This window comes from Plasmopara halstedii, assembly GCF_900000015.1.
Source record: "Plasmopara halstedii genome assembly, contig: Scaffold_555, whole genome shotgun sequence".
Lineage (NCBI taxonomy): Eukaryota > Oomycota > Peronosporomycetes > Peronosporales > Peronosporaceae > Plasmopara > Plasmopara halstedii.
In genome coordinates this window covers 1409249-1428942 of record NW_020187475.1, presented here as the reverse complement: position 1 = coordinate 1428942, position 19694 = coordinate 1409249, and the positions used below count along the sequence as shown (strand labels likewise).

The following is a 19694-nucleotide window of genomic DNA, read 5'->3' as shown; positions in this document are numbered from 1 at the left end:
CATGCCCATCTCGTGTGACATACACCCCTGTTACCAGGGTACGTGTAACCCCGTTACACAATCCATAACCTTCAATTCCTGCTATAGATCGCCCCGCTCGTCTACCTGAAACAGCTGTAGTAGCTACCGAACAAGTTCTACCGCAACGCAAGTTAGGTCGCCACTCACAACAGAGTAGCGCGCTGTGGGAGTAATACTGCCTCTTCTCTGAGGACTATAATAGCTGATAGCGCGCCAAATTGTCTGTTGTCACGAATCCAGCCTACTTTTTTCGAAGTCGAGCCTCAAACTCGCATGAATTCCCATTGGGGGAACGCATTCATTATCCACCATATCGAGCTACAGCCTTGGTACCTGAAATTAAGCTCATCAGAATATCTCTGTAACATGCAGTTCTTAATCCGACACAATTGCTAGAGTCAAGGTCATTTGCTAACACTTGCGACAACAGCTTAGTTGTGTTGACAATGATGACGGCCAAAGTTGGCAGCAGCAAGGTGAGGTATATTCCTCAAGAGTTTGCAAACTGACTACAATACCAGTATCACTTATAGCGTCTGAAAGAGGACCAAAACCAAATGACATCAGAATATGTGGCAAAGGTTTGGACTTTAAAACAGTTCATGCGTGCTCATAATCGTGCTTACGATTGTACAATCTCGGCCACCCGTTTATAGGCCTTAGTGAGACGTATGTTTTGAGTCTAACGAGATGTATTTGAAGAGGATAATCATGCTCCACACAAAGAATTTGTATCTGAGGTGGGTATAGTTTCACATTATGAGATAAGCTGATTTTTTACAGATATACCCAAAAATCTCGAAAGAGGTGTAATTGCGCTTACAGGCCCTCTAAAGGCGATACCCTTCGCTTTCCAAAACCACCAGAACGCAAACCAGTCGTGACCGATCCGTAAGCCATACAGATAGCATTGTCGATTGGTGGTGAGATTAATAGATCACAAATGAATTGTAGTCGATCAGGTGAGCTCAGAACGACCTGCTCGACCCAAAAAGATCTAGAATATTACACCGCATACCCTTTGAAAGGTCGCCACTTTTGGTTGCTCCCGATCAGCACCTGACAATCATATCAAGTAGATTGGAGAGTGAGTCATATATCATTTTGCGCTATACATCTGCAAGTAGTTGGTCAGACCAAGCACATTTTAAATCTCTAAGATAGTTGCGACATTTAATATGCTTTGGCCGTGTTTTTGTGTGGGATGTATGAGAAGTTATCGTCAAAATCAACCGATGCATACTGCCCAAAAAGCCGCAAAGCTAGACTATTGCGTATTAATAATTAGAATTGCAAGAAACAGCCAATTTCCCGCACCCCTTTCAAATAATATCGTGTGATTGGTTGGTAATTTCCACCGACAAAGTAGAACTCGATGTACAGGGTACGCCTTTTGATTTAAATTTTTCTTGATTCAAATGAAAGATTGAAACCATCCTGTCTCTGAAATAGTTTGTACGAAATGGTTGCCGCTAGCTGCAACAGAGTGTTGAAATATCTAAATGCAACATTCTGAAGCGGCAACAACGGCAATCGCATTCAGATGGTCGTCACGTTAGCAGCAGCTGCAATATCACGTCACATGCTTCATAGCGCTTGCAGACGTGTTTCAGCGTGCCTGAGCAACCTAATATTTAAATTCGTGTACGACTTGCCGGATACCATTTTCGACTCTCACATTGATAGTCGGCGCCGATTGGCAAGTTTTATACTCGCTTGCTTGAACCCGCTACGTGAATCACGGGGAAATTAGCCCATGAATTCGCACTGTGATCTCATTGAGGGATGTGAGCTTGTAAAACAAATATTTTAGGCCAATTTCATAAGATTGTTCTCGTTTGGAGGTAACACCTCTGATGGGTCTTTTGCCCTCATATCGAAATATTTCTGCAACAAAAATTATCATACATAGGGTATCTTTCCTGGCATATAGTCACCTCAGGCTACCATAATGACCAATTTATATTTAATCTAAGGTCCTCTTCCTGTACTACCTGTCCCGGCGATCTCAACGTCTTGAATTTCCTCGCATACACCCCTTGGAATATTTCCAAGCTCTACGAAATCTTCTCCTCAGAATATAATTGAGAGTCAAACATTCTATGAAACACGTATTAAATCGCCCTTTTAACAAATATACACACATATACTTCAAGCACGACAATTTTTTAAAATACTCCGCTTGCTTGCAAGCTTTCAAAATCGCTGACCCGACTGTGCCATCATGCCGTGTCATGAAACAAGAATGTATTATAATATTGGGACCAGGCTCATAGTCGCCTGTCCCCGCAATGGCTTACAAAAAAAACCGCGGCTTTTAGCTACCCCGATCTGTATAAGAAACACCAATCCTGGAGTCCGCGACTCTTGGTTGTTAACATTCATGTTAACACGGTCAAGCTTTTAACATTCCAACTTAAAGGTGTGTCCACCTGTCTCAATTGGAAAGGACTTGGAAATCACAAATTACGGTTGCTTAATTGGATTAACTCTGAAAATTCTGGTCTGAAAGCGCCTTAAATTATCTCAAACGTTACATTTCTAAAGACCGCCGATATAAACACCCTTGCCTTCTCGTCTTTTCAAAAAGCTCTTGGATATGTCTTTACTGACTGCCAATAGACTATTGAATACCTTGTGCTGAAAATGTCGCGGCCTCGTGCCAAAGGCAGCTCTGCTTCCAAGCAAAGGCGTGCTCACAATTTGTGGACGCTGTATGCTTTTTCCAAAAGACGATTTTACGAGACCCCGATGCCAAACGCACAACGAGGTAATTTAATGAGCTGACTCTAGCTCATCGAGCTAGTCTTCACGGTCTGTAATCTGAAGAGTCGCAGCGACTTGTACCAAGTTTACCTCAGGAGGAAGTATCTCCTGTCAAATGTAGAGAGTTGTTGTCATGTTTCGATCGACGCGATGAAACGAAATGTGTCCGCCGCCAGCCCATATACGTTCCAATTTTCCTTTGATCTCAATCAAAGCGAAGATCGTGCACCCAAAAAGGCATCTAAGACTCCGCATATATCTATTCCTTAGAAATTGTTTAGGTATGAACTTTATTTGCTAAAAACAGCGAGCTCCAGGAAAATTGTACTTATTGTAGCATGCTCTGACGATAGTTTTAAGAAATACATGGATATATTTGCGCTAAGAAGTGGTGGTGCATCGTTTTCGCAATTAGTGTGGGGAGCATCACTCAAGGTTGATTATTCTCATGTTTATGTATATTGATTGCATATGTTTACGCTCACTGATTACACATGATTGCGAGCAATATGTACACGTGTTCGATATACGATATATGATTGGCTAGTTAAAAAAATCTGTTGTGACTAAAAGGTCTTAGAGATAGCGCTAGCGAACTAAAGACCTCAAAAAAAATATTTATCAATTTTGTCCCAACTACTCAAGTCAAGCTCATCTCCCTGTCGCCGCACTAGCAACTTTGATCCTGGTAGCAGCCTATAAGTGTCTGTGCTTGCCGAACTTGTCCTGAACACCACACGATCAACTCTGAGTTAGGTTTGCGGTTTATTGTCATCGTGCATGTCCCGGTAGTCCATTATCAAAGGTCAACTTGGTTGTAGTTCTGTGGGTAAAAGGTGCAAAGTCGGCGTAATACTTTGGTGCAGCTCGGTGGATAACAAGCCAAGTCCGTCAGTAACCGACCAACGACAGAATTTTTAACAATATTCATTCGGGCATTGGGAGGAAAGGTATATTATTTTACCCAAATGAAACTTTATAAGCCTTAAAGCATCACTTGAATTTTTCTGTTGCAAAACATAAAGCGCTGTGTCGCGGGCACTCACCCTCGCTTCCAAATTACGTTACGAGCATTTTGATGCAATAATCATTGCCGCCGCGTCAAACGAATTTAACTGTCGATTCCTTGGTATTTTTTATATTCTAGAACGTAAAAATTCTCTTCTCTTCTCTTGTGCTGGTTTATCGGTCACAATAGAGCTTAAAACAAGACCGCGTCCCACTCGCTAACGGGGGCTTGTGTTACATGGATCTCTATCTCAATCTGGGGGAAAGATTGAAACTGTGACTGACCCCAGTGCAGCTCAATCGACCTTAAACACCCGAGGGTGAATTAACCAACTTTCCAGATACTAATTCTCCGCATGGTGCTCACGATCCGTTTCCAACCGAAAAGGGCCTTTATGAGCTCATCGAGTAGAGCCGGCAGGGGACCAAATATTGCGTTTATATCTACAATTGTAGCCGAGCACTTGAGCTTTCTATGTTGTACGAGTTCCTTACCGTGCATGCGATGCAAAACCTGAGACATGCCCCGCACGTACACAATGCGAAACATGAGACATCTCCCAGATAAATACGACGCAAAATTGTATGAGATTGTCCTCATCTTGAATTGTCTGTGTAAAGCACACCTGTACTTTAATAAGCAAACGTAGCAGTGACAGTACAGAAGCGCGCATCCAAGCGCAAAAAAACAGCGGCGTCCGAGTTAAAAATGCTTTTTTACTAAAGCCTTCAGCATAGTGGGCATATTTGCCTAGTCCATATCGTATAGTAGATGCACGACGTACATGTTGCAATTTGTAAATGAGCTAAACTCAAAAGCGCATTCGCATTCAACTGACTAATTTATTTTAAAATATATTTATTCAGGGAGATGTGCTTATTCTCATTCATTCTAGAGTTACGACGATGATGTCACTGTGCTGCATGGTAAATGGGTGAAAATATCACAAATAACTGCGTACCAAGGAGGTTACAGGGCATAACTTTTGGGATCCACCGATACGATACTTTTTCTGTTTGTACCACCTCACATAACGAAGCGTTTACATTAACTTTGAAACTTCATATCATCTTGTAAATAATAATACTGCGCTTGTCTACATAGAAGTACACTGTCATGATTACGTCTCTAAATTTTTCAAGACGCTCGCAGTTAAGATGACGATATAAGTGCTGGCGCGAGAAGTGTCCGAATAACGTCATTTAAAACTCGTTAATCTACTGTAGCGTCGACCCTTATAATTGCGTTTATTTTGAATACACAATTGCAATTGGCTACATTTCAGCTACCCTAGGTCCTTAAACCGCGGGGCTAGAATCTCTCAATAGTAGTCACAAAAAGATTTATTCAACCCCCTCCGTCTCCGATCGTGTAATAATTGAATTTGGTCATGATGCTCTCAGTCGCAGTAGCTCGTTCCTCTCGACTAACCATGAGAGCTGCGCGTGCCTCCAGCTCCTTCCGCATCGAAACGGACTCAATCGGAGAGGTTAAAGTAGAAAACACAAGGTACTGGGGCGCCCAGACCCAACGTAGTCTCGAGAATTTTCCAATTGGTGGAGCTCGCGAACGGATGCCAATGCCAGTAATCAAAGCATTTGGCGTCGTGAAGAAATGTGCCGCCAAGTACAATCTCAAACAAGGAAAATTAGATCGCGCTGTAGCTGATAAAATCATCGCCGCGGCTGACGACGTAATCGCCGGAAAATTGGACGACCATTTCCCACTCGTTGTCTTTCAAACAGGTTCGGGCACGCAATCGAACATGAACACCAACGAAGTAATCAGCAATCGCGCCATTGAATTGGCGGGTGGTGAACTCGGCACCAAGACGCCTGTTCACCCAAATGATCATGTAAACATGGGTCAATCATCTAATGATTCGTTTCCTACAGCCATGCATATTGCAGCAGTACAAGAAATCCACCGCGTCTTGCTTCCAGGCCTTCACAAGCTGCACGATGCGTTAGATGTCAAAGTAAAGGAATTCCACGACATAATTAAGATCGGACGTACACACACACAGGATGCTACACCTCTGACGCTTGGTCAAGAGTTTTCCGGTTATCGTGAGCAAATTGCGCTCTCGATTGAGCGTGTAGAGCATATCCTTCCAAACTTGTACAAACTTGCACTTGGTGGTACCGCCGTGGGTACAGGACTTAATACGTCGAAAGGTTACGACGCGGAGATTGCTCGAATCATTGCAGAAGAAACAAAGCTTCCATTTGTTACAGCACCTAACAAGTTTGAGGCACTGGCTGCTCATGATGCAGTGGTGGAAGCTAGTGGCGCTATGAACACAATTGCTTGCTCATTGATGAAGATTGCTAATGACATTCGTTTTCTCGGCTCAGGCCCGCGCAGTGGCTTGGGTGAGCTAACTCTGCCAGCGAATGAGCCGGGTTCGTCAATTATGCCAGGTAAAGTGAATCCGACGCAGTGTGAAGCCATTACAATGGTGTGTGCTCAGGTTATGGGGAACCACGTAGCTGTGACAGTTGGCGGCTCAAACGGCCACTTTGAGCTCAACGTATTCAAACCTGTGATGATCAGTAATCTGTTATCATCCATCCGCCTTATTGGAGATAGTTGCTGCGCCTTTACGGACAACTGCATTGTTGGAATTGAAGCAAATCGTGAAAAGATTGATCAACTCATGAAGAACTCGCTTATGCTCGTGACGGCCTTAAATCCGCACATTGGGTACGACAAGGCCTCAAAGGTAGCTAAGACGGCGCATGAGGAAGGTGCCACTTTACGTGAGACGGTCATCAAACTCGGCTACTTGACTGGCGAAGAGTTCGACCGTTTTGTTTGTCCCGAAGAAATGGTTGGTCCACAATAGTAAAGCAGCGTGGATCTTATGTGGGGGTATGCGCTCGAAGAGCGTGTTTGATAATAGAGATATTGTTACGGAAGTTCAGGTGGAAAGTGGGTATGGTACAACGCTGTAATTGCATTATAGTTCAGTACGCTGAGCCTCAGGAGTGGCCACAGAGTGCACTGTTGGCACGGAGATCGTAGTTTGTCTCTGATCGTTGGCGGTTTGAATCTCGTAGATTGCGGCTTGGAATGGCAGGTACAGCGCATTCTGGCGGTAATAGCATTTACAAAATATACATCACTTCATGTTCTTACCAAGACGTAAATTTGATTTTAGCTCACCAATTGCCGCTCTGCTGTACCCAGCTCCTTAGATAGATCCACGCTCTGTCGATTTAATTTGGCCAGCGCGTCATTGAACTGACAATATTGGCAACATATTGATAACATCGATAAACGCAATCGACTCAGCTACATCGTAGTAGATCTACTACTTAGTCGAACCTGCTGTATGGCAGTGGAAACATGGGTCATGACCTCAAGCAGGCGCAAATCCTCTTCCTTAACGTCCTCGCCTTCAACACACCGATCACGAGTATTCATTCTTTTGAAGCTTAGATCAGTTGGATTGGCCAATAACTAATCTTATTGCTATTGGCTAAAACTAACCCAGATGTGTATTATGTGGAAAAAATCATTTTAACCGAAAGCTTAACCATGTGGATGCAGAATCCAGCGGCGAGCGGCAACTTTCACGACCGCAATCGCTTTGGTTCGCAATACGGTCAGAATTCGTACAATGGTGGGTCGGCAGCCAATTCCGGAGCGGGTGACTGGAAAAGCAAGATACTTGAAAGTGGCCAATGGCTTGGAGGCAAAGTCATTGAGCTCGGTGGAAAACTTGCGCGTGGGCCGAGCACCGACTCTATCCCAGGTCACTACGCACAACAGATGCCTCGCAATGATGGTCGTGCCAATTGGATGGCAGATATCCGCAGCAACACGACATCGTTTTCTCAAGGGGGTATTGGAGGGTACAATGCCAGTGGAGGGGGTTACCAAAACGATTTTGCCACAGAACGACCTAAGGCGTATTCGGACTATGGCCAGGGATACTCAAGTAACCCGTCAAGAAGTAATGAGGTAAATAGATTGGATCACTGCTCGTCAGATCATCACAAAAGTCGTCATGCGAAGAAGAAAAACGAAAGCAAGAAAGGCAAGAAAAAGAGCAAGAAGAACAAGAAGAAGCAATCGAGCGAAAGTGATTTTTCTTCCTGTGAGAGTGAGGAGGTCGAAGAGGCGAGTATTTCCGAGTCAACTGCATCAGAGGCATCCAACGAACGACGACACAAGAGCAAGATCAAAAAGAAATTTCAGTCTAAAAAGAAAAGTGAGTTTTACTCAGAGAGCGAGAGTGAAGATGAAGTGAAGAGCAAAACGTCTGCAGAGTATAAATTTTCATTTGATCCAGCCAAGTTGCCACCTCCACCTGTAAAGAAGAAGAAAGAGGCGACAGAAAAAAACACATCGAAGAAGAGTAAAAAGGACAAGAAGGGGAAGAAATCACGCCGACGATCCGTTGCATCCTCAACCGACGAGTCTTCTACCGAAAATGCAAAAGTAAAGGCGAAAAAACGCAGTGAAAAAAAGTCGGCAATAGTCAGTGCCAGTGTTGACTTGTTGGGTGTAGATTTCGATGCACATTCTGCCTCATCAATTCAGAAAACGCAGCCATCACTTTTTGACCCACCGCCAAGCCAAACCCCATTGCAAGATCTTGCTGGATTGAGCTTTGAGGCCCCTCCCTCAGCTTTTACTCGAGCTCAGCCAACCAATTTTGAGAGTGCTGCTTTTATCAGTGCTCCTTCACCGGAGCAAACACAGACATTCACGTCGAACTTGTTACCAGAGAACAATATTGTCAATTTAAACGATTTAGCCAGCGAGAAGAAGTCTCTGTCGGCTCATCCTGGTGAAAAACGTACCCTGAATGAATTGCAAAAGGCTCGCGGTACCGACCAGTTGACACCAGTGATGGCCATTCCGATGCAACACTTGCAGCAACAAAATTTTGCGCCTGGTGGCATGATGCATCTAAGCATGAGCATGAATCAACTCCAGCTTTCAAATGACGGATCTATCCAAGCGTATCCGAACATGCAGTCGCAAATGATGACAATGCCGCCTCAGATGGTCAGGATGGTCCAGCCTCACATGCAAGTGAAGAACCAGGTCGCACCAGAAGGTACTCAACAGACATCACGCGGCCTTTCGACTGAATAAGGCACTAACAAGAACTGAACCGTTTAGCAAGATGAAGCGTACTTTTAGAAAACGTCTAATTTGCCATAGATGCTGTTTTATTTGTCAATGCGTCAATAACATTGAGCATCTATCGCGATAACGTACTACTTATAAGCAGCATGGAAGGTTTTGGCTTATGTAAGCCAACCCTTGCAAGCATTGGTATATTGTCCGTCGTATGTAAGAGTGTCTGAAGCGTTTCATGGTCCAAGCAAATTGCGGCAAGAACTCCACACAATATCTTCAGATATTTAATATCTGCCGAGGCAACCCGAGGCGCCGGCTTCGAAGCCCAGTATGTCTCCGATGTGCCGCTTTTCAGCGACTCATTGGTCTACCTGAACTTTGAGGCCAGCAATCCCTCGGCGAAACTCGATACCCAACTAAGTGACAAAGACATAGGCATCGGCGTTTTACTCGGCATCACTGTGGTAAAAATTATATAAACACACTATTGCAAACGCTTCAATTAGGAAAATGACATTTCTCCTGACCAGCCAATTGTATGCATTTATAGAGGCTTCATTAACATCGACACTATTTATACTTTACTTCAGATATTCACTTTGACTTAATTCAAGAAAAAATTACGTTTGCTGACGACTTTCGCAATTGAAGTAAAAGCTGCAACTTTGCACATGATAGCTTTGACTCGTGGGATTCCTGCACATGGGATGTGTGTCATACATTTGCTCAGATTGAGAGTGTCATATAAGGGATACCAACTGTTCTCAAATGTGTTAATAATTAAAATTATAGCATATTAATTAAGAGGTCAGAAGCACGGTTTAGAAGTACCATCACTTCGACTTCATATCAGGATTATTTCATCACCGATTGATCACACACATTTATAGAACACGTAATTGTTACAAGCGTTACATGTCACAGTGAATTGTAGCAATTGTATGATATGAACGGCAAAGGCAACTGCAATGATGCAATAACCTTCAGGAAGCCTTATGCCTATTTACAAGCCTACTATTGTCAATACAGATAAAACTGCGAATTTTTTTTTTGTCTTTTTCAGTTAAAAACAGAGCCTGTGGGCAGATTACGCAGATATAAAGACCATAGTGGAATCGCCAATGCCTCTGTCCCGAAACGACATGAGTAGCTGGCTTAGCCCGGTCAACTGCCTCCACTAGTGTAGTGCAATCTATGCCGACACGAAGCGACCCCTCACTAACCATCTCAAAAAGGATACCAACTGATGTTGAACTGTGATAGTCGAGACGACTTTCGATGCTGAAATAAAGCCTGATGTGTGCCTCCATCGTTAAATCCAGGTCGGTCATTTTATATCGCCTCTAACGCTTCATCCTTTACGATATACTGTTCTTGTCTACAAGCAGAATGAACAATCATGGACGCGTAATCGCACTTAGGTGCCACCACCTTAGAACAACTCTTAAATCCGTTTCAAAGAGCTATGTGATTTCAAATGCTTCATGAAGTATTTGTTATAAGGTAAACTCGTTTCAGGGTACAAGTGCACCAGCTTGGCATAGAGTCCTTCATGACTTTTGCCGCTCTTGTAACGGGGTTACACATACCCTGGTAACAGGTGTGTGTGTCACACCTGATGGGCATGGTATGACCACACCCCAACAAGAATACGGTACGAGGCTGGATAGCCAGTAGCTAAAAATGAATTAGATTTTACTATACATATTTTGGAAAATCTATGCATTAAAAATTAGGCGGATTTGCCGCAGAAAAAATAAATAAAGTCAGTTTTTGAGTATAAACGGAAGATTTTATTAGCCTTGGGTTATTTCTGTAATATTTCTTGTAGTTATTCGCTAAACTCGTACTTATTCTAAGTATTAAACGAAAGGTCGGTACCTAACTTATGCTTCCAATAAGCGCAAAGCTACGGCAGCCCCCCTGCAGCTCTCGTGTAGTCACGTACAGCGACGTCATCGCCCCATTTCTTGTGGATAATGGCATGATGGAATTTTTCATCTACCAACCATACCCGTAAGGCTAGTTACAATCCGGCTCATCAGCTTTTACATGTTGGACTCCAAAAACATAGCGCTTGTGGAGTGGTCTGCCGAACATGCCACCTAAGTATCATGTGCCACGTACAGAACCTCGTGTTGAATTGGTAAGTGCTTTGATATAGCAGCCTTTAGCATAAGGCACAGCGTTGCAGGCGTGGAGCCGTCCTGAAGGGTGGAGCGAGTCTTAGACTTATTAGCTTTTTGCTTCCCGAAACTTTAACGCAGTATATAATGCGTTTGATCCGTACATTGCAGGTACCACCTCATCGATCTGCGACGTCGCCATCGAAAAATCATACAACTAATATTATTATCAGTTTGACGTGAAAGCACATTCACCAACCCATTTTGACGACCCTCCGAAAACATCTGATCATCACGCAACTGTCAGCGATAGAGGGGCCGCTGAGAATATAGCCGATACTATCCAATGTGCTTCGTCAAAATAGCTTGCCGAAAGTTATGGCAAAAATTATTGTGCTCAGACCCAAATTAAATATATTGGGTAGAAATCAGATGGCTAGACAGCGTTCTGATAGAAATCTTCAAAAGTACTAGCCCATAGAGACCACGACGCTAGTGCGATTTGCACCCAATCATTGCGTGCGATGATTAATGCAAATCATACCTCGGCTAATCGAATCATATTCCAAATAAACAATTCAGACCTTCATTCTCTTTTGACACTGCCACGAAGCGCTCCCATGTTTTAGACGGCATACGGGTTTAAGTTTCGTTAAGTGCGTTCTGGGCCGATTTCAACAACGCCTTTATCACAAAACAAACTGTTATGCAAACTTGGTCAAGGTTTTGAGCTCTGGGCCAGCCGTGACATCATAGCTATGTACGTTACATATTCAAGATCAGCTTCAAACGACAATATTTCAGTAGATAAATGTATATGACATTTGTCAGGAGATTCCGACAATGCAGAGCAGCACAGCAATCATTGTAAGCAAGATTTACAGCACAGCGGAGAAAATATTCGATGAGCCCATCAGCGCGCTCAGCATGACCATTAGTTTGAGGGCGAAATATGAAGAGCTGGTATAATGGTCTTCAGAGTCGATGTCACAAAAGTGTACAAAATGTATGTTTTGACTCACAATCCAAAAGAACAAGACCATGATCCTCCAAATAACCATAACAATTATCGTGTGATCGTCGTGTCATTAATCCCAAGCCGTAGAAGCCTAGTATCCTCTTGGTCTATTACAGCAAATGTGAGAGCATGTCTCGGATTCATGCAGCTGGTGACAACATTGATGAATTTGAAACTCAGTTCGATCACTGGCTACAGAGAACACGCCGTTCTACTCGTTTTAAGGCCGTATAAGACAGCTTCATAAACTGGACGTCCGTCTAGAGCGTCAACCCAGGGTTGACTTTAATCAGTACAAAGCTCACCAGGACGTCGAAAGTATCCCATCACCTTCAATCGCTGCTGTACACAGCCCAAGCTCATATCCATAGGACAGTTGTATTTAGCTAACTACTAAGAAACTTACTAACCATAAGGACGGTTCCCAGCTGCTGACAACGTGATGAACGTTTTATTGCGTTTACCGCTGCCGTCTCTTCTCGATGAGAATGGTAGCGTCCAAGATGTGGACTCGAAACATCGGGCGACCCCATCACTTCTTTAAAAAAGGTAAAGGCTGCGCTTGTGCCACTCATGGCACCAAATTAAATTTGTTGGAATGGGATCTAAAGATTTCTAAATGAGCTTACCATTTTTACTTTGTCAGACACTGGCATCAACCCTGATAAACTGCCGGATCATCAAAAGTTCCACATGAAAGTGTGAAACCCTTGCTCGTAGAGCATTGTCGGCGGAGGTCAACCCTCCCGCAACCGGCTCTTGTTAGCACTTCGATTGTCAAACCATGGTGACTCTCTCCAAGAGCCCCGAAATGTTTTTGAAACGCAGATGAGCCAGACCCCACATTCGCTCATTTGACTTTGCCATCGCACCGCATGTGCTTGGTACCATTATCGATTCGATATTGTGTGGCCACCTCGAAGCAAAGGGTAGCTCAGCTACGGGGACGGTCGAGATGCTGCTTTAATTACAACTAGCTTGTAAGAGAGAGATCGTGGTATGGCTTCAGTAAGCCCAAGTATATAGCAGGCATTCTATATGAGATGTACAACGAAAAGCTAGATTCATTTGTCGGTATGACCGGGAACCAACATAATCGTGTAAGCCGCAGACAACATATGCGGGTGGTGGTACATCTATTGCATTTAAGTGGATGTTTTTGCCCAACAATATATTCGTGTATGTAACACCTGCACTTGATTTGTATCGAGTACCTGAAACAGTTCTTGCCACGATTGCGATGTAAAGCGCGAATTTTCTTTCGATACAATAGCTACCAGCAAGTTATGTTAACGAAATTCCAAGTCGAGCCTTGGCTTTAACCTAACCAATTTTACAAACATTGACAGCAGCGAGGTGGGCTATCGTGATCAGACGATCCACAATGAACACAATACTGCTTCTACCAGACGCATTTTTGAAAAATGGTCTACACTTATGAGCTCATCTTTGGGACGTAGGCGATCTAATGATGTCGCCGCATTCGGCAAGCTTCCGTTGACACGTTTCACCCGTGTAAGCATATGTGCTGAACAACATTTATATAATGAGCCACTAATAATTAGCGCTCATGGAGTAGCACCTTTTATTCATTCCGGGGTGTAGTCGTATAACATTCTGTACTAGTTCCTGATCAAATGACTCACCACAAGCAGATAGTCAAATGGGTCATACTGTAATACAGCAAGCCTATTGCACATGTTGCGTCTAATCTGTATCCTGTACAAAAGGCCTGAACAATTGGCGGCGAACCTGCGCCAAATCCACAGCCGCGGTGTCGAGAATTCGCACCCGCCCCGAGATATGACTGGTCCGGCTCATACCAAACCCAGAACGTGTACTCGGTATTCTGTTAGGATCTGGTGCTCTTGTCGATGCGCCTAATGAGGCATAATCTGTATCAATCACAAACGGCTAAGAATATAACTGATGCACCCTGAGCTTCACGGTGGCATATATTATTGGAAGTGTTTTTTGTTATGAATGAGTTTGGTCCTCTCTGTCGCTTTATGCTTGCGAAACTCAGAGGCGATCACATAGCATGCACATCTGAATCAACCTGGAGTAGAGAACAGTCTAAGGAAAGGTGTATAGCATCACCGATGACATGAAAAGGCTGATCTCGACTTGAGCGATCCAAAATCGAAGCACGAATGAGTTACTTCCTCAGGCTTCAAGGTCACTTTTTTGCGCCTTAGCTCCATTTGGCATTTCTTTAGATGCGTTGAGCTTACCAGATCTGCTTCTGCATTTCGCGAACTATATGCAAGCCCGATTCACCATTTGCCTCTAGTCATTCTGACACCAAAAGTCAGCGCTAAGCGGAATCCACTCTCTCACCGAAACTTCTTCGCAAAAATCGTATGATTTTTTTCACTGTATCCTTTGTAAGGTTTATTGTGTATGACGCCATTTTAGATTCTGAAAATCAAGTCTTTTACATGACGGACTTGCTTATCCAGTAATTTCATCTAAATTTGAAAGGTAACTTTAAATTGGGTAAATTTCTAGTTTAATGACAGTAAAACAGTAAAACACATCACGAAGCTGCCAGCGTATTCAAGCGGGTCAAATTCTCAGCGATATCTGAACAAGCGCTTATCACGCAGCTTATAACAATGAAATCCTCCATCGTGATGCGACGACTGCAATCGTCAACGTATCCAAGCAAACACTCGCCGTAGGTACGTTTCAATGCGGCTGCAGCTTCAGTGAGTGTAAATGCTTCGACATTCAAAAGTCCTGAGCTTTCACTTGCTGAGGACGTACCTCGGAAGCGATTTTGGCGTCGAGTAAATCCCGCTTTATCGATAGTATTTGATGAAGACTTCGAACCGAAAAGGGACATATTTACGAAATTGGACGTCGCTCGAGCTGGAAAATCTTTTGAATCTGGCGACGATAGCACTGAAATGAGATTTTTCTTTTTGTTTCTTTCGGAAGATAAAAAGTTGTTGTTTTCGACAGCTTGAACTACGTTAGACCGAAAAGTACTCTTACGAAGCGATCGAATGTTTTCTGGAGGTGATGACGGAGCGTTATTGGAATTTTGAATCACTTCACCGATTGGGATTTGTGGTCGATCGTCGTAAATTTCAAGCTCTAGCTGAAACCCTTCGATTAAAGCCTGCATGAATTCGTGAAATGAGATTGTGCCGTTTCGATCCTTATCAACCAATTGCATGAATTCATCAACATATTCCTCCATGCCTTCGATGCCTCGGCTACCAGAGTAGGGCATGAGTTTCTCAAGAAGTAGACTGAGCTCCGAAGCATCCACAACGCCGCGATTATTGACGTCTGCAATACGAAAAGCTTCTTTCATTTGTAAATAAATAGCGTGGTCTCCAGCAGTAGAGTCTGAGAACTTTTTTCCAAACAAGGTTACAAGTGTGTCTAGTGCTCCTTCGACACCTGCTTCAACGACTGCGACGGTTTGCTTCCACTGCAGCTTTTCCACAGTGGGTGATGTTGAACTCATATGAGGTGGCAGAGATAATAACGATGAAGAACGAAAACTTCCGTCATCAATATTGGGCTCACTCTCTATATTCATAGTTGTTTTTGAGAATGGATATTGAGATTCTTTAGCCGCAACAAATGCCGCAGTGCATTCATCATCTATTCGACTCTGTTGCCAGCGTTTCAACGGTCGGTCTTTGCCACTGCTTCGACGGTGCTCATGCCAATCCACGAGATCCACTAATACATTTATACGATTGAGAAGCTCTTGACAAACGCTCAGAACTTTCGTGTACTTGGGCGTAGAGAATAAAGGTTTCCACAACGTTGGCTCCATTTTTGAGCCATCAAGCAATTTCGCTTGGGTCTTTAGTAAATTGGGTAGGGTCACTTTAAGCTGAAATTTTAACTCTTTAATCTTGCTACTGCTAAGAAGTACCTTGGCATTCTCAATATCTTCTTCAGTTAGCGGCTCAGCACAAATTGAAGTTGGATAGCTGTACGCAATGTGGTGGCGAAACACGTCGTGAAAGACACCACGAAATTGTGTTAATAATTGACAAATATTACTACGAAGCAATCCACGGGAACTGCGAGGAAGAATAACGATCTCCACAACCATCAAAATAAGAATACCCAATGCATTTTGAGTCAAACTTGCATATGATACTGTCGTTGAAGACGATGATGTTCGGCAACTGTGGTCAAGCAATACCGAAGCAGCCATAAATGCCGAGGTCATACCTGCTAAAGCCATAAAGCGCCCTGAGAACCAAACGTACATCGACCCAACAGTCCATATGAAGAGTACAATATTATTGAGTATATTGTAAATATGATCACTTGAAAGTTTGCAGACAAAGAAGCTGAAAATTGACGGCACGACGGTACCAGCAACTAATCCACCCACTCGATTCACCATGTTGGCGTACGTGCCACCGATACTATTATCAGCAACCATAGCAATCGCTGTTGGGGCCGTCGAACTGAATCCAAAGATGAAAGTTGCACAACAAATACCAATGATAATAGCCAAAGTCGTTCGAAACGCAGAGATTATCACACCTCGAGGATAGTTAATCGGATGATATAAACTTCGGCATGCCAGTTTGAGAAAGTTATGGATCCGATAGCGAGCTGAAAAGTTTTTGCCATTAAAGTTTCCCTCGAACTCCAGCAGCGAAAACACAAAGACGTGAAATGAATACACAAACACGTTAAGTGGCATAGTTTTGCCCACGTCGTCTGCAGTGTGGACTTCGGCTGATAGTAAATTTCCATACAACGTTGTATATTTTACCATTAAGTGTTCCAATGCTTTTTCAAGACTGGCAAATTTAGATGACGGCATGGCTGGATAGTGACACCGTAAACTGTTAATTAGATTTAATAACTCCAACAATATTACATTACGTACTTCGAGTCGAGTGAATGATCTTAAGTGAGATATCTTCAAGAAGATCATTGGCCTCAGCTTGCAGCACATAAATGTGCTTTTGCATCTTACTAAGAAGCACAACGTGCGTCCAGTGGCAAGTCTCGGCTTCAATGGCAAATTTCATGGCTTGCAAGTCGACAAGAAGTTTTCCATACAGTCTCACAAGCTGTTTGGCTACAGTCTTATTAAAGTGAAGACACATTCCGAGCCCAACTATCTCTTCCCAACCGCAATCGTTAAGTAGCGATTCCATCGTAGCATGTCGCTCGTGGGCATTAGCAAGTAGCCGGTCAAGCCGCAGTTTAAAGAAGTCCATTTTCTTAATATCTTTAGCTCGAAAGCAGTATGAATCGACGATCAAGTTTAAAATGTCTCGGATATCATGAGGAGATGCGGCCATGTGTCGCTGTAATTTTCTCATTGCACTTAACATGGAGAAAAATCATGTGAGGATATCTAGCCTTGCATAATTTTATTGTCTACGTACAACATTGGATATGGAAGCATCATTGTCGCAAGTGCGATAAATGTACCCACGACACCAACAGCGCTGTAGATCGCAAGCTGTTTAAGCAAGTTGTTAGTTCCGTAATAAGCATTACCCTTTGTGCTGTCCTTTAAAATTGTTGGAAAGATTGGATTCATCGGATCGATTAAGGTCAAAGCTGCAGCATTTTGAGGTTAGTACATGTAGTCATATGCAAGTAAATTTTGAACTTACTAAAGTAAAGATTCGTGCTCACTGCAAACTTCTTCAGATTCCGTTGCTGCCAAAATGCATTAGCACCTCACGATACTATACACCCCGTAAGTTTAAAGAAACGTACCATTGGTGACAACAAGATCACTAGCGTGAAAAAAGCAAGAATTGGTAAAGTGGTACCCCAGTCCCGTAGACTGATATAATACGTGGTTCCATTGATATTTTTCGAGACGGTCAGGAGGTCACCTTGCGTAATGGGCACACAAGCAAACACTGCAAAGTTGTAAAGTAGCGCAATTGCCACTCCTACATCAATTTGCCACACTTGTTGAAGTACACCGCCCACCGTACTCGCTGCAGCATAAATGACCATCATGGAAGCGACTGTGAGGCCTCCTAAATAGTAACTGGCCGGCAGAAAGAGCCACTCTCGATCTGTACCTCGCGTCTGCACGACTCCTGCAAGTAAAACTCCAGCGGCTATACGCATTGCCAATTGTAAATGCCGTTTGAAAACGCGGGCCTCTTTTGAAGATTTTCTCTTCTTGATTGGAGCAACACGGCGACGCAGCTTCTCGGATGTCTCTGCTGATAATGGCGAGCTTTTTGTCGCTTGCTTACGAAGACGAAGTCGCATTGATTGTCCATGAGGCAATGGAGACTTCAAATTGGTATAGTAATCATTGATCTCGGATGTGGATGTCAATGAACTTTCAGAAAAGTCGGTGTCAACTTTGACACAGAGGTGGCCGGGTTTTGACGAACTTGACAATCCATTGCTCGTTGCTTTCGAACTGTTGTTTTGAAGAAGTCGCATGTTTGAATCTTGATGTTTTCAATATGATTGACATGTATGTATCTAAATTTGAGCGGAGCAAGACAGCACCGCCATTAGCACGACCTCTGATTTCGTGCTTCCATGATGATGGACTACCACCTTTTTGTTGATATCTGACTGATATTCATAACCTTCTAAAACAGTTTGATTCAATCTAAAAAAACATTGTTTTTATATCATAAATTTTAATTACCTGACACCAAAGATGCTCCAGATACAACAAATTGGCAAGGGATATCAAAATATAGATGTCACACGAAAACGACTCTTTTTTTGCCCTTGTTTTGCACGGTACGTACGCATGAAATGTATTGCGCTTTCAAGAAGCTGACAGTGAAGCTGTTTACGTATCGCATCATCTATGTGGTATCTGTGGTTAGAGGTCAATTTTGGAAAAAGTTGGTAGATGGCTAACAAAATTCTCTAGCGATTTGGACCTGATTACTACCATTATTTTTCCATTGCAATGTCATTTGAAAGCTGTACAGAATGCACTTCGCCTTTTTTGAAATGGACGTGTTTGTGCAAGATAGGCGCCATACATGTATCTTACTTTCTCCATTAAGACCATAGAGCATGTGCACAACAAACTCTTGCTTGATCTTTGCTTAAAATACAAGTGCACAAAGACTGAGTCTGATCTTTGCTTAGGATCTCTTTTGAACTTTTATATGCGATTCGCGAATCTTAGTAGCAATAAGATGAACTCATTGCTCTCCTAGTATGTAAAAATGCCAAACAGAGGACTTTTTCTGCTGTCAATCTTTATCAAAAAGGCTTTGACGTTTTCTGCTTTGATCGATCACCTACGACGTGTTATTCAAGATGTGGTGCATACACCTTATAACAGAAATCAATGCCGCATCAACGGCTAGTCTGAACGTAAGATTTGTATAGTTTCGAGCGTCGAAGCTTAGCGAAAAGCGAGATCGAGTGTCAGTCACAGCTGAACGTGAGTGCAGGTATAAACTCGAATCAAGCCTCGCACCTCGAGCACTTGCGACATGATTTGGAATCTAATATGCCACCTGATGGACATTCTGACGTAGATCGCGATACTATTTGGGATATCATCCTATGTAAAATCTTAAGTATCGAATACAACCAAATTGTGAAATATAATCTAGGGAGAATAAAAAAAATGCCCCAACTTTTGCCATATATAAAAGAATATCCCAACTTTTCAAAAAATAAAAAAATACCCCAGCACCGT

General features: G+C 43.1%; 6 protein-coding genes across 6 annotated transcripts; 4 read left to right on the top strand and 2 right to left on the bottom strand.

The window, feature by feature from the left end:
* Window positions 1-470: 470 nt before the first annotated feature.
* PHALS_11806 (uncharacterized protein) lies at window positions 471-677 on the top strand (the record flags this gene model as incomplete). The annotated part of the gene is made up of 2 exons (XM_024727232.1): window positions 471-497; window positions 555-677. The coding sequence occupies 2 exons, from the start codon at window positions 471-473 to the stop codon at window positions 675-677; spliced, it is 150 nt and encodes a 49-aa protein (XP_024577830.1).
* Window positions 678-2667: 1990 nt separating this feature from the next.
* On the top strand, window positions 2668-2990 carry PHALS_11805 (uncharacterized protein; the record flags this gene model as incomplete). The annotated part of the gene is made up of 2 exons (XM_024727231.1): window positions 2668-2791; window positions 2851-2990. 2 exons carry the CDS (start codon window positions 2668-2670, stop codon window positions 2988-2990), a joined length of 264 nt encoding a protein of 87 aa, XP_024577829.1.
* A 2199-nt stretch (window positions 2991-5189) lies between these two features.
* Window positions 5190-6644, top strand: PHALS_11804 (fumarate mitochondrial; the record flags this gene model as incomplete). The annotated part of the gene is made up of 1 exon (XM_024727230.1): window positions 5190-6644. One exon carries the CDS (start codon window positions 5190-5192, stop codon window positions 6642-6644), a length of 1455 nt encoding a protein of 484 aa, XP_024577828.1.
* A 114-nt stretch (window positions 6645-6758) lies between these two features.
* PHALS_11803 (uncharacterized protein) lies at window positions 6759-7225 on the bottom strand (the record flags this gene model as incomplete). Its single annotated transcript, XM_024727229.1, has 3 exons — window positions 6759-6890; window positions 6965-7042; window positions 7127-7225. 3 exons carry the CDS (start codon window positions 7223-7225, stop codon window positions 6759-6761), a joined length of 309 nt encoding a protein of 102 aa, XP_024577827.1.
* A 114-nt stretch (window positions 7226-7339) lies between these two features.
* On the top strand, window positions 7340-8908 carry PHALS_11802 (uncharacterized protein; the record flags this gene model as incomplete). The annotated part of the gene is made up of 1 exon (XM_024727228.1): window positions 7340-8908. One exon carries the CDS (start codon window positions 7340-7342, stop codon window positions 8906-8908), a length of 1569 nt encoding a protein of 522 aa, XP_024577826.1.
* Window positions 8909-14579: 5671 nt separating this feature from the next.
* On the bottom strand, window positions 14580-18280 carry PHALS_11801 (hypothetical protein L915_11926; the record flags this gene model as incomplete). The annotated part of the gene is made up of 5 exons (XM_024727227.1): window positions 14580-16855; window positions 16920-17365; window positions 17428-17605; window positions 17662-17707; window positions 17768-18280. The coding sequence occupies 5 exons, from the start codon at window positions 18278-18280 to the stop codon at window positions 14580-14582; spliced, it is 3459 nt and encodes a 1152-aa protein (XP_024577825.1).
* Window positions 18281-19694: the final 1414 nt, after the last annotated feature.